The 15,166-nt window shown below is 36.8% G+C and overlaps 2 protein-coding genes across 9 annotated transcripts in view; one reads left to right on the top strand and one right to left on the bottom strand.

Annotated features, from left to right (window-relative positions):
• Positions 1 to 6,746, top strand: part of UGP2 (UDP-glucose pyrophosphorylase 2) — a 55,370-nt gene extending 48,624 nt beyond the window's left edge. For all 4 annotated transcript variants that reach the window (XM_047781950.1, XM_047781947.1, XM_047781948.1 and 1 more), the window contains exons 7-10: positions 552 to 749; positions 1,284 to 1,526; positions 4,890 to 4,994; positions 6,120 to 6,746. In XM_047781950.1, coding sequence (XP_047637906.1) covers positions 552 to 749; positions 1,284 to 1,526; positions 4,890 to 4,994; positions 6,120 to 6,227 — 654 coding nt within the window. In that variant the 3' untranslated portion in view covers positions 6,228 to 6,746. The remainder of the gene's footprint in view (positions 1 to 551; positions 750 to 1,283; positions 1,527 to 4,889; positions 4,995 to 6,119) is intronic.
• A 440-nt stretch (positions 6,747 to 7,186) lies between these two features.
• The window catches only part of VPS54 (VPS54 subunit of GARP complex), a 116,388-nt gene continuing 108,408 nt past the window's right edge, over positions 7,187 to 15,166 (bottom strand). For 4 of the 5 annotated variants that reach the window (XM_047781943.1, XM_047781942.1, XM_047781945.1 and 1 more), the window contains 3 exons: positions 14,127 to 14,234; positions 11,717 to 11,811; positions 7,187 to 8,601 (listed from right to left, as the gene is read on the bottom strand). In XM_047781943.1, the coding sequence (XP_047637899.1) occupies positions 8,496 to 8,601; positions 11,717 to 11,811; positions 14,127 to 14,234 (309 nt within the window). In that variant the 3' untranslated portion in view covers positions 7,187 to 8,495. Of the gene's footprint in view, positions 8,602 to 11,716; positions 11,812 to 14,126; positions 14,235 to 15,166 lie in introns of those variants that run through there. The other variant, XM_047781944.1, reaches the window with a different exon arrangement.

Below are 15,166 nucleotides of genomic sequence, written 5' to 3'. Positions count from 1 at the left end.
TCCTCAGGGAGTGAGAAAAGTGGGCAGTGTGTGACTACTGGTATGGTTGGTCCATGGGCTGGGTTCTGTGCCTCTTAATGTTCCCCTCTTCCCACACTTCCATGGCCCCTGGGCTGAGGTCACTCAGGTCACTTCTCATCCACATGTGCCTCTGTCTTGCCTTTACACTTCTTATCCTAGAGGTAGTCAGAGCAGGCTCGGAGGTGGTAGGATTGGGAGGTTCAGGGATACAGTGGTTTGGGGATAAGAGGAATGGCTGTTCCTCTAGCAGATCTTTGGAAAGTGAGAAAGACTCTGGTGTATTCCTAGGGCTTTTTATTATGGACAAGAGGACATGTATACAGCACAAAATGACAGACAACCTGAATTACTGTCTTTGGTTCCACCTTCATACGTGTGATGCTTTGTATCACAGATTGAATCACTGCCAATGCGTTTTATTTCAGCAGGATTTTATCATCAGTGTCTTTGCTGTATCATTCATAGACTGTAAACAGTGTGGAATGCTGTGATTGGGAGAGATGTGGAGGTACTCTTTTCTACCTTTGCAGGGTGGGACACTTACTCAGTATGAAGGCAAATTGAGACTGGTGGAAATTGCCCAAGTGCCAAAACCACACGTTGATGAGTTCAAGTCTGTATCAAAATTCAAAATATTTAACACAAACAACCTATGGATCTCTCTTGCAGCAGTTAAAAGACTGCAGGAGCAGAATGCTATTGACATGGAAATCATTGTGAATCCAAAGGTAAGCCAGAGTTGCATCCCATCAGGTTCCCTGGTTCTACACACAGACCCACTGCCCACTCCCTCTGACCCATCTGTTCCATTGGTCACTCCTTTCTGCCTGGTCAATTTCTCCAGTTACCGGCCCCATCTTTCAGAGTCACATCCCTTTAGTGTGCCGAGCAAGCCATGGTGCCCTTATTTGACACTGGACTGTGGTAATGGCAAGAGCACTAGGCTCAAAAGTAGAGGACCTACCATAGTCTTGTTGCTGTGACACTTATAGGCTGTTTGGCCACAGGCATCTGCATGGGTTTTCTGAGCCTTCGGTTCTTTATTGTAAAATGGAAATGTTACTGAACAGAAGAATTATGATACTGAAAAAAGATCACATACATATAAGCATCTGGCATATGGCAGGTGCTTGAGAAATGTCAGTTCTCAAATCTTTTGTTTCCCTTAATGGATCTTTGAAACCCCTCCCCAAATATTAACTAGCCTATATGGAACTAAGTTGCTAAAACCTATTTTCTTTCTCCTGCTCCCTTTCTTACAGACTTTGGATGGAGGCCTAAATGTCATTCAGCTAGAAACTGCAGTAGGGGCTGCCATTAAAAGTTTCGAGAACTCTCTAGGTATTAATGTTCCGAGGAGCCGTTTTCTGCCTGTAAAAACCACATCAGATCTTTTGCTTGTGATGTCAAACCTCTATAGCCTTAATGCAGGATCTTTGACAATGAGTGAGAAGCGAGAATTTCCTACCGTGCCCTTGGTTAAATTAGGCAGTTCTTTTACAAAGGTATGTAATTATAAAGATATGATATATATATATATATATATATATATATATATATATATATATATATATATATATATGGATTTGGGTTCTTTTTGGGTTTTTTTGTTTGTTTTTTTAGGGCTGCACCTGCGGCATATGGAGGTTCCCAGGCCAGGGGTTGAATCGGAGCTACAGCTCCCAGCCTACACCACAGCCACAGCAATGTGGGATCCGAGCCACGTCTTTGACCTACACCACAGCTCACAGCAACACTGGATCCTTAACCCACTGAGCAAGGCCACGTATTGAACCTGCAACCTCATGGCTACTAGTCGGATTTGTTAACCACTGACCCATGACAGAAACTCTTGTTTTTTTCATTTTTGACTGCATCCACAGCACGTAAAAGTTCCCAGGCCAGGGATCAAACCCATGCCACAACAGTGACAATAACATATCCTTAACCCACTGAGCCACCAGGGATTCCATGAATTTGTATTATTGTGTAATAATGTGTAACTATAAAGATATGATACACATATGAATTGGAGTCTAATTACAGTCTTCATGGCTGATCTGTTATATTCTTCTGTGACATCTTTCAAAGAGAAACAACCACAGAAGATGAAGATGTAACTCATTTTTGAGCAGACTGTTGTAGAGTAGAAAAGAATGTTTAAGGACATTTTATGTCTTACTGCTTTCATTAGTGAGAGAGTGTTAATTCCAGTTTAACAGAATTTATTGAGCCCTTACCATGTACAAGGCAGTGTCTCAGGTGCCGGGTATTTAGCAGTAAATAAATAGATAAAAATTTTGCCTTCATGGATATTCAGCTGGGATAAGGATTATAATAAGTAAATCAAATGTATACTTTGCCAAGTGATGGAACATGCTAAATAAAGCAGGAGTAGGGAGTGTGTGGGTAGGGTGGTGGTGATGTCATTTTACTCTGGGTGGCCAGATGGCTTCACTGAGAAGTTGAGTGCCATGCAGGTATCTGAGGCAAAAAGCATTCTAGGCAGTGGGAATATGAAGTGTAGTAAAACCCGACCCTCACACGGTAAGTGGAGTCCAAAAAACTTAATCACATAAAAGGCTGTGATGTTAATGCAGCGAGAGGGGATCCCAGTCCAATCTCATCCTGGTTGTGGTTTAGTACCACCTGGTACTGCCTCATATATTCGTGGGCTATGATTCTGGGTCCTGTGCCTGGGCTGGAGTTTCCAAGACACCCTCAGGTATTTCAGAAGTCTGCCTGGTCTTCAGTGCCTCCCTCATCAGTCCTGGTGCTGCAAGGACCTACCGTCTTTCCACATCCTGACACGGGGTTGCTAACCATTTTCCACCAAGCCTCATCTTCCCTCCCACTCTTTCTAGCCTCTTCATACCCTGAAGGAGGTAAGAACTTTAGCTGCCTCAATTCGAGAATAGGGGCTGAGTGGGAATGGCTAGTTGCTCTGAAGATGTTCTAGGGACACTAGCAAGCACAATACGGCTAGAGCACAGTGAGCAGGTGGGGGAGAGTTTGTAAGGGAGATAACAGGCCAGCTTGTATAAAACCTGGTAACTGAATATTGGGCATATGGCTCTCTTTCTTTCTGGTGGATGAGAAGCCACTGGAGAGTTGTTACCTCAGGGGTGAAGTGAGCAAGGGTACAATCAGAAGGACAGGGAATAGGCTGTTGCTGGAATCCTGGCTTTGACCAGGGTGGTTGCAGTGGAACTAGTGGAATGTTGACATTCTGAGATATTTTGAAAGCTGTATCTACAGGATCTGCTGCTGGACTAGGTAGGAGGGGAGGTTAAGAGACAGTTGAGTAAGGAAGGCTTCAAGATTTTGGGGCCTGTGGAGCTGGAAACATGGAATTGCCATTTACCAAAACTCAAGAAGGCTTAGGTAGAGTAGGTTTAGGGGGAGCAGAATGGAGAGTTACATTTTGGAGGTACTATACTTGGAAATTCAAATGGAGAAGCTGAATGTAAGAGTCTGGAGCTCAGAGGAGAGATCTAGAAGAGATAGGTAAATTTGAGAGTTGTCAGTTTATAGCTGGTATTTAAAGCCATGAGATAAGGATCACCTAGAAAGTAAATGGAGGGGAAGGGAGAGGAGTCCAAGAATTGAACCCTGAGGAATTCCAAGGCTTAGAGGATGGAGATGAGGTGGAGGAAGCAGCTGAAGTGATTGAGGAGCTATAGGTGAAGAACTCAGTAGAAAAACTATGAATATGTGTGGCCTGAATGCCAGATGAAGAAAATGTTTCAAGAAAGAGGGAGTGACCATTTGTGTTAAGTGCTCCTGCTGATTCATGAAAGATGAATGTGAATTCTCCATTAGATATAACAGTGTAGTGGTTCTGGAAGTCTGACCGGAGCAGATTTAAAAGAGAATAGGAATTCCCTGGTGGCCTAGGAGGTTAAGGATCTGGTGTTGTCACTGCTGTGGCATGGGTTATATCCCTGGTCTAAGAACTTTGGTATGCTGTGGGAACAACCAAGGGGGAAAAAAAAAGAGAAAATTACATGAGAAATTGGAGATGTGAATGTAGAAAAACTTATTCACAAGTTTCGCCTTAAAAACAAAAATGGAGCCATAGAAAGGGATATAAGATTTGAGGGTTTGTTTTTTAAAATTGGGAGAATTATAGCATGCTTTATACACTGATGGAAATCGATGCAATCCAGAGGGAAGGAACACTGAAGAGGAAGAAAGGAGGATTGCTGGACAGTAGGCATACGAAGGGTTAGTTGGAGTAGAAGGGGTCCAACCTCAGTACTAAGAGGAAGAGGCTAATGAGCTAGGGGGCAGAGTGGGTGGTGGTGGCAGAAGCCTGTGGAAGTTTTCCTGTTGCTTCTATTTTTCTCAGGAAAATATGAAACAAGGCCATATAGGGCAATTTCTAGCACCAGTAAATCTTAGAAAATAACAAGAAGCAAAGACAGTGATCATTTATAATGATAATTTGTGCTATTGCTCTTCCTAAGCTATATTCATTTCTTCTCAGTCCTGCCCATCCTATAAAGCCCAGCACCAGTCTAACTTTAAACCGTGATGATCTCTCCCTTTTTTTCCAACCAAGTCCAGATATTGTGAACTACTTTTCTAGCTCTTAGCATGTTGGCTGGTTAGCTTTTTATTTATTACTGTTTTTTAAAATGCCTGATCTACTCAGCTGTAGTGTAAATTACTTGATTGGTCTCTATGCATAGGCTGTTACAAACAGTTCTCACTGTACATACAGTGAGTGCTTACTAAATAGAGTTGTTCCCCCCATAGAAGGCCTGAGCTTGACCATAGTTCAAGTAAACTATCTTGTTAACTTAATCCCTGCTTTTCTGTTAATCCATTTTTGAAACAATTTTTACGTTTCTATTTTTCTTCAGGTTCAGGATTACCTAAGGAGATTTGAAAGTATACCAGATATGCTTGAATTGGATCACCTCACAGTTTCAGGAGATGTGACATTTGGCAAGAATGTTTCATTAAAGGTGTGTTATGATGAAAATTACAGTTCTTATAGCTTTACAAGACAGGTTTCATTTTCTAGTCCTAAATTTACCTTTACTTTAAGGAATACTTCTTAGTCTGTGCCAGGTGTTTATAAGAAATACATTTAAAACTTAAATAGCTTATCACAATATTTAGTATTGATACTGTCTTCCATAGATAAGCAATAGTTAAAATACAGTCATAATTGTTGTATATAGGAGTTTTTTTGTGGAATATAGCAATCAAATGGAAAGCAAACACTAAAAATTGAACTGGTATTATTTTATTGAAATATGACAATCTTTAAAAGAATCACTGTTAAATTAGCCATTAGTTCACTAAAGATGACTATGAATGAAAGTAGAAAAAATGACAACTTATACTGATTATAATCTAATCCTGTTAAAGTACTTTGTTGCCATGAGTATGAAGATGTTCATTCACAGTCTGTAGTGCTTGGGTACTGTGAGTATCTTTCCAGCCTAGTATAGGAAATAGGAAGAACTATGGGTTATGAGTATTAAAGCTCAGAACCAAAGATAACAGTAGTTTTTTCCTAATAAAGTATATCTTAAAATTCCATATCTAGATTTCATGTGCTCTTCCTATTAAAGCTATTTAATTAAAGATTTTTAAAAAACCCCAAAAAGATATATATATACACACACATATATATATATATGTACACACACAACTTTATTGCTGATACTGATCTAAACAGTTTCACTGAAGACATGAAAAATATATCATTAAACTGTTCTTTAAAAAAAAAACCCCAAACCCATATGTAAATATAAACCAAGCACCTTTTAGTTTATGAAGGTAGAGAATTCTGGTGGCCTCGCAAGTAGTTCTCTGAAAGGGCCAATCATGCTGTGGCACTGGGTCCACTTCCCTCTCCTAGATTCCTTGCCTCCTTATCAGAGACAGTACCAGAACTACTACCAGCATGGTGACAGAAGGACACATTACAATTTTCCTTAATGTGTTGCTTTTCATGTTTAATATTGTTTATAAATACTTTAACTGGAGTTTCTACGTGAATGTGATAATTGTAAGAAAATCAATTGCATTTCAGCTACAGTTGCGAGTACACTCTTGCTTTTTGTTTTCCTGTCCCTTAGGGAACAGTTATCATCATTGCAAATCATGGTGACCGAATTGACATCCCACCTGGAGCAGTATTAGAAAACAAGATTGTATCCGGGAACCTTCGTATCTTGGACCACTGAAATGGAAAATACCATGTACACTTTATACTAATTATGGGCTGAATGGTTTCTTAAAATTACATGTTCTCTAGGATTCTAAAATAGGCAGGTACTTTACTCTGTTACCATACCCTGCAGTGTTAATTTCTAAAGTAGAGTTTTCTGCAGTATGCTTTTAGTCTAAGAAAAGCATAGGTGGAAGCAATACTTTTCTTTTTCAAAGAGGATCCTGAAAGTTAATTCATCTTAAAGTGCAATATTGTTTAATCTTAAAACTGGGGCAGCTCTGCTGGAAAATCTTTTAACGGAGGCCTCAATAATGGTCACTTTGAACTGCTTGTGATTTCAGAAATAAAGCTGTGAAGCAATACATGTGTACACTTATACTTTTCAATGCTAACTTTATGAAATGGTGAAGAAAAATGGTTTATATACTCTTGCTAAACAGTTACTCTTAACAGTCGGAAGATTTGCTCTTGGAATACTTAAGTGCTCACTGGCCGGATACCTAATAAATCCAGTTTTTGCATTTACCTTAAATTAACTACATCATTATTTCCATAAGAATTAAACTTGAAGGCATTCAATACCTTTCATCTAGTTCTAAAGCGGGGATGCCTGACATGCTTTCCACAAAACTCCCCATTTATCGAAATAAAGGTGTTTCTTTTCCCAGCGGAAGGGGGAGATGGGGTGGGTGGAGGTAGGGCATTTCTTTCACATCTTTGTTCTCTAGTATAGTGGGGGGTGGGGGGTACAGCTTTATAAAAAGTTACCTTTCCTTGAAGCTTCATTTCTTGAAGCTTGCTTATTGTCACTGAGAAATGTTCATGAATAACCTTCAACCAATGACTTGAATTGTGACTTTTCTCTAAGAATGGGTTACATTTTCCAATGCTTCCATACTTGTTTTTGAGTAAGCTGCTTGTTTAAAGTTTACTATATTCTATTAAAAAAAAAAGTTGTCTTTTAAAGTCTGATAATTTTTTACAGCTTTATTTTAGACAGTTTAAGAACCAATGACATACCTCTGTAATGATGAAGGAAAGAAAACAGGCTTTCCTTTCAGGAAACCAAAAAGCACAAACTAAGACTGTTTCATTGTACATAATCACCACAAGGTTAGGCACTCTGACAGGTTAGGCAAGATTCCTGGTGTGAAGTGATGCACAGGCACTTTCATTTGTAGAGTGCTGCTGATTCTAATTTTGAAGGTAGGTATTATAAAAGTCTTTAAATAACTTACTCATCACCTTATATTTCTGGCCCCAACACAGCAGCCTATATTGTAAAAGTTCTGTTCCTTCCTGGTCTTTGTTCATACACACATTGAAAGTAACTTACCAACAAGAACCCAAGGGGGCCATACTTCAGTGTTATCTCAGTGTTAAAATAAGAACTCATAAGTAGGCAGAATATATGAAAATGTATTCTTACCTCTGTTAGAAATAAAAAGGAAAAAAAAAAAAAAAACCCCAAACACCCAACCCTTTATAGATACTTTTATAAAAATACAGCTGTTAAAACTGCAGGCTCTCATATACCATATCTGAAACATATTTAAATTAGTAGTTGCATAAATAAACACCAAAAATCTTACTCTTTAATTACTACTGTGATCAGCCTTTCAAGTATTTAGACTATTCTGGAAGGCTTTACGCAGTTGACATACAGCGGTGGTAGAAAGATTAAATATGGGTCACACAAAGCCTAAAACTTGACATTGGTTACTGAAACAAAAATTGATGAATTCCTAAATCCAAGCAATCAAAAGATGTTTATTTTTTATAGAAAGATCTGTAAAAAAATAATTTTCAAACAGCTTTACTTTCATAGAGAAAACTTTCTACAGAAGTTGACTAAGATTTTAATATTTTAAATTGTACCATCATTAAATAAGGTGGGACACCATATGAATTTCATTGCACTGGAAGAAATGCAAAGCATTTTTTAATATAAAGTATACAGAGCATTCTAGTCAACTACAGCTGTGTTACAGCTATGTGTTCTTTTGGATTTGGTCCAAAGAAACCTGAGTCTGTTTCCATAGAGAATGAAAAATGTTATAGATACCTGATCAGTTACTCCTCTTTGAAGGAAGCACACAAATGGCATTCCTTGTAGATCCCACTGAATCCCAGTTTCCCAACACTGATACTTTCCTTTTCCCCTTCCCCAACCCCAGTTCGCTTTGGGTTCCAGGTTCAGTTCTTGCGTCACAGGCATCCATATTTCATCATAAACATACATCCTGTGGTCAGATGAACTACCCAGTTTTCCAGTATGTCATCACCTTTTCTGTTCCCAGATCTCGGCCATGTTTAGGTCCAAATCTTTAAGGCCTTTTAAGGCTTGAAGATTTCCAGTGTAAAAAGCTACATCTGCTGTGACCAACCTAGACATCAGAGAGAAAATTATTTTTAATCTCACTTTTCAAATAAAGTAGCAATGCTCACAGGGTAAGAGTCCTATCCTAGCTTATAAGGATTATTATTTAAAATTTAGATTTCTTAGGGACCAAATGTCAACAATTTAGGATTTTTGCTATCATATAGTCAGATCATTTAAGTGCTCTCTTTCAACAACACTGAAAATGAATAAACCAGTGCAGTCTGGACTCAGTTTCATAATTAATTCTGCCCAATAAAATAGATTTATAACAGTATGAAATACAAAAGAAAAAAAACAGCTTATGGTTTTTTTTTTTTTTTTTTGATCAGTGCCACTAGAGCATACATGTAATATGACTAGTGAAATCAAGGGAAAGAGGTTTCCTGAGTGCCATCCTAAGAAGTTAAATGAAGGCTGGACTCATATATGTAAATACTACTGGATATAAAATTTGATATTGATAATATAACAATACTTGATGAAAAAAGAATTACACTTTTGAGTACTGAGCTGTCACTTTAATGCCTATGTCACACTAATGTCTGAAAGAACACTCCTGGAAAGAATGTTCAGAAAAACAGAAATATCAAAGTTCCACCACACAGAGAATAGAGATTGGCCTGGTGAAATGTATGTGTTGACAGATATGGACCAGGGAGAAACAAATAGGACATCTTGATTTAGTATTTGTAAAAGAAGAAAAGCAGCTTTGCTATTTTAATGAACACATAAGTTGTGGATTGTTGGACCACAAGGGACAAAGGTATTGTAAGCACCCTTAATATGTGTACTAGACTAATTTATTAATACCTTTGGACTTAGGTACTCAATGTTTCAGCTTTTGTCACATAGAATTTAGTAAGGACTATATATTCCTCATTTAAAACTCATCAAATTCAGGCTGCATTAAAATCCACGGATTCTAAATTATCACATTTCTTGTGATAATATATTAAGTACACTGAAACAGACATCGATGGCTCAAAAAACTACAAAATCTTTTTAAGGCAAGCTTCTCATTAAAAATTAAATGAAATTAACATAAACCTCCATTTTAAAATATCATGTTTAATAAACAACTATTTACAGTCTATATAAGAAAGTACATGGAAAATATGTTTTACATCAAAGTTGAATTCTGTTTGATAAATGAGCACATTAAGATATCTGTAATATATATAAAACCAACAAAGGATTAGTTTGAAGGCATATGCAAAAATTGAAAATCAACAAGAAGATCATACTCAGAAAAAATGGGCAAAGAATATGAACAGAAAAAGTCACAGATGAGAACACCTGAATGACAAATATATGAAAAGATAACATTAGGAAATGCAAACCAAAATAAAATACCATTGTATCCCATTAGACTGGCAACAATTAAAAAGTCTACCACAAATTGCTGGCAAAATGAGGAAAAAAAGTGGGAATATAAACTTGGTACAGCTACTTTGGACAACATTCTGGCAAGATCTAGTAAAGAGAAAAGGTACATTTGGTCCACGTGTAGGTATACACCCTAAAGAAATGATCACACCATTAGACATGTATAAAGAAATATCTTCACTGTGCAATGATATAACGGAAAAAAGCAATGTCCTAATATTGATCACTAAATGAAATGATCTCATTAAACATCATTGATTCATGTGGGGGAATACAACAAAATAGTCAAAATGGACAATGTCTATATGTTAACACAGGTAAATCAGAAACAATGCTGAGTGGAAAAAGCAAGCAACATATGTACAATATACCATGTAAGTAAATTAAAATTATAAAACAGCTCCACATTTTTTTTTTAGCTAGAGATAATAAATAAGAAGGACTCAGAAGACATAGACCAGATTTACTAGAAATGTTGCATAAGGGTTGGAGGAAAGAGAAAGGGACTAGAGATGGGTTCAAGGGATACTTGAGCTTCATTTGGAATGCCATTTTTTAAAAAAATGTTAAACATTTTTTTCAAGTGAAAATGACAAATGTTAATAATGATCAATTCTAAGTAACAGGAATATTTTTCAAATATCTTAAAATAGAAAAAAAAAATCCCATTAAAGAGAAAAAAGTGCAGGGCTAGAGAGGAGAAGGAATAGGGAGCAACTGCTTCAAGGGATTTCCTCTTGGGATAGTGAAATGTTTGGAACTAGACAGAGGTGGTGGTTGTGAAGGCACTGAGTGCCACTGAATTGTCAACTGTATGTAAATGGTTAATTTTATGGTATGTGAATTTCACTTGGAAAAAAAGAAAAGGTACCATTTTAGAGCCGTTTCAGGAACAAAAATTCCTTTTAAGCTGATAGTTTGTTACGTCTTTGGCTAGAGTCTAGAGATTAATTTTTTGGGAATTCTATCTTTCAAGGGATGATTCAAAGACGTAATTTGATTTATACAGTCTTAGTGTCTTTAAAAGTATGTGACAGTGAAGATCTCTCTAAGGTTGTACTAACCCCTAAATGGCCAAGTTAACAAGAAAAAAAAAGTGATGAATTAACTTGGATGCTTCAGAACTATTGGTCTGAGGAAAACCAACCAACCAGGTTTAATTATGGGAATAAAAGTAGAGGGATATGAGTGGAATAGGCCTTAAAAATAGTATTAGTGGAATTCCCACTGTGGCTGTGACACTGTCTTTGAACTTTTCTGTGGCTTTGAAATTTTTGAAAATAAATAATTCTTTTAAAAAAAAGATTCTAAGTCATATATATATATATATATATATATATATATATATATATATCACACTCTCACCAATAATACACATAGTTAGTTCAATGGCTTACAATAAAATATGTACACAGTTACACTTATTTTTTATAACCTGTGTAAGAAATAAAGCAGATTTTATCCTTCTCATTTTATAAATAAGACACAGAGGTTAAGTAACTTTCCCAGGACCTTATAGGTATGAAGTAGGACTTTTGAGTTCTGTCTGGATGGGTGAAGACTATTGGGTAACTTGACCATGACACTTTAACTCTGACAGACAGACAGACAGACATAGATACCTATCATCTCCACAGAGGAAAAAATAAGGCAAAAGGTCCTCACATGATTGCAGTGGAAAAGCAAACAATTCAATATGGAAGAATGTGATAAAAAGTATGTTGAAAACATACCCATTTTGAGGTCCTCCATCATTTACCACATTTAAATGAGATAACTGCTTTTTCAAGTGGAGTTTGTAACTTGCATTAATTCTTAAAAATAACATCTGGAAAAGAAATAAAATTAACTTTCTTAAAGCTCTATTGACATAGAAGACGTAAGAATCAGAGTATTATTTGGAGAAAATATTTTTAAAAAACCTTTGTTTTGGTATAAACTTTTAAAATGCTCCTCTGAAAGCATTTCATCGCTATATCAGTATAGTTTTTCTCCTTAGTTGAATAAAAGCTCTTTTTCTGCTTTTCAGCAACACTTCTTTTAATGATATGACTTATCACTCTGTTTCTGTGCCTTCGAAGTCCTCTGGGATATCAACCATACAGGTAAAAAGAATAAAAAGAGATGGAGATTTCCGCAATGTATTAACTAGGAACTTGATAGAGAAAAAAAAAATGGTAGAGGCAAGGCTACTATTAGCCTTCTAAATTACCTGAAAGTATTTATTGCTCCATATACAGATTTTTTAAAAATAATGGCTATAGAATGCAGCGGCTTGATGTGGGACCTCAGTTCCCAGACCAGGGATTGGACCCAGGCAGCAATACTGAAAGCACCGAATCCTAACTACTACACCACCAGGGAACTCCCTACATGCAGATTTTTAATGCAATGGCCTAATACTTCTTTGGGAAATACCTGACCTGAAATTATATACAATAATCTATGGAAACTATTTTGTGAAATATATTTCTCATGGGAAAAAATACATAAAGTCATCTCTGGAAAAGTTTTATGGAATTACTGGTACTCAAGTGATGATGCTGACAAAATCTGTAACTTTTACCCAGGTTTGACACGAGTTCCCTTTAAATAATGATGCAGATAAAAACATATTAGGAGTTCCCACTGTGGCTCGGTGGGTTAAGGACCAACATTGTCTCTGTGAGGATCCTGTTTCAAACCTGGCCTGGCTCAATGGATTAAGGATCCAGCACTGGTGCAAGGTGCAGGGTTGGTTGCAGATGTGGCTTGGATTTAGCGTTGCTGTGGCTGTGGTGTAGCCCTCAGCTGGAGCTCTGATTCTACCCCTAGCAAGGGAACTTCCATATGCCACAGTGCAGCCATAAAAACAAAAAAAAAACAAACCAAAACCAAACAACGACAACAAAAAACCACATTAAATACTAAATACTAGAGCTAAGCTCTGCTCTAGAATTAGAACTCAGATGACAAATCCAGAAGGTCAGAATCTCAGAGGTGGGGGATCTTAGATGTGGAATGAAAAGGATGGCTTGGCTAGGAAGACTGAGAAAGAAAAAGGAAATCCTAGTGGGTGCTCCACATGTCAAGTCTCCTCAGTCCTCAATGAGCCCCGAAGGAGTTTTACGATGATATTTAATCAAAAGGTGGGTATGATTAATGAAAACCTAGGGAAGTATGAAAATATGGTAATAGCTAGTACGGGATGGAAGTGTGAGGTGGCACGGGAAAGGAGACCAGCAGGAGCAAGAGGGCAGGGAAAAGACACTAAAAAAAGCTACTCTCTGCTCCCAAATACCACTTCCACATACTCAACCAATTAAGAGACAAACTGAAATAACAAACTTGTCTGAAAAGCAAAAATCCCAGTGGAAGTTAAGATTATTAGTCATATAACAACTAGGTTTGTATTAATTATAACATTCACCTGGCATAACGGGACCAAACTAAGATAGGTAAAGGAAACTGGCAAAAAAGATATACTGGAAGCTTTAAAGTACTAGATGAGGAAATAGAGGGAAACTGGGGGTAGGAATGTCACCAAAAAGTAAAGAGAACTCTGGTAATAGAGTAGGGAAGACTATAGGGGCAGAGGGTGGATAGTTCATAGGTAGGAGGTCCCATTTTGCTATTTCCTGGCTGTGCCTACTACACATCATTTATGCCGATCCAACAGATATTAATGTTATGGCATATTAATTGAGTTACTTTATATGCCATGTCATTTTTAAGCCCATCACAAGTTCCTCCCCTATCCAATTTGGATTATAATCATAGTAACATACTCTAATATTTTATTAATAAATGCTAATTCTGATTTTCAAACTAATAATGTAATAAATGATGTAAGTAGAAGCTGGGACCTCTGATGACCCAATGGACAAAGGAAAATCTGCTGTTTAAAATTACTGACCAAAAAAAAAAAAAATCACAGACCATACGGCAAAGCTATTATTGCTCTACACTGTCAGAGTAAGGGGCACTTTGAAATCAGAAACATTATCCATGCTCCACAAGTCAATATAACAACCAGAAAAAAATAGTAATCATATTAGAATATGAGCTAAACCTAACTAGGCCAAAAGTACATTAAAAAACACTCCAATTTTGCATGCATATTATGTTATGTATAATGAAGTAGTTTTAGGAATTAGTACTCACTTGTGTTTGTTCTTCTGGAAGGAGATCAAATATAGCTTCATGCATTTTTGTCATTTGCTTACAAATATTCCTGAAACAGGCAGAAGGAACAGGAGCTTTCACCTCATACTGGCAGGGAAAAATAATGAGAATTATGTCCGTGTCCTTTGGATTGCATTTTGTCCCCTCTATTCCCTAAGACATAGTTTCTGTCCCTACACTTCTTAACTCTGATATAGCTGAAGTTCACACTATATCAGAGTTAAACTTACAGGGATACTCATGCACGTCTCAAGAACCTCTTGTTAAAAATCTTAATCGATCTTGAAAAAGCCAGCATAATTTAGTGGCTAAAAACTTAGGCTGCTTCTTTCCTTAAGATGGATTGCTTGGATTTAAATTCCAACTCTTAAAATTCTTAACTATATGACATTGGGTGAGTTACTTCTCCACACTGTGTATATTTCTCTATATCTCAAAGAGCTTGCTATGAGCATTTTTAAAAAAAACGGATCATAAGAACACAAAAACAGTTTTTGATACAAAGAAGGTACTCAAAAAATGTTAGTTCCTATTCTGGCTCAATATACAATGATGAATCATTACAGTAGGCCCTCTAAAGTAACAGATTATTTTTTAAACATGATTTTAAGAATGTGTTCAACATGATCATATCTGAAATCAATATAACTGATAGAATTATAATGTTCTTTTTCTTTTGTAGGTGGGACAATATAGTAATCAATTTACCCTAAGGTTAAGAGAAGACTTTTTCAATGATCTGTACTTAATATTTTACTCATCTTATATTCAGAACAGTATGCTAGTATGACTTGGACAATCACCTTTTGACCCACATTTTAAAATTCGCAGCTTAATTTATATATCATTTTCATTTATAAGGCAAATTTGGACTAAATAATATTTTAGATGCACCAATCTTATATGGTTTATTAAAATGATGAGTTCCAATACACTGCTGCAGCAGGACCATGGAGAGGCTATGTTACCACGCCAAGATAAGCAAAGTTGAAACCACTCAAGGATTTCTCTCCCTAGCC

This window comes from Phacochoerus africanus, chromosome 5 (assembly GCF_016906955.1).
Source record: "Phacochoerus africanus isolate WHEZ1 chromosome 5, ROS_Pafr_v1, whole genome shotgun sequence".
NCBI classification, from domain to species: Eukaryota; Metazoa; Chordata; class Mammalia; order Artiodactyla; family Suidae; genus Phacochoerus; species Phacochoerus africanus.
This window is presented reverse-complemented; position numbering and strand designations above follow the sequence as displayed.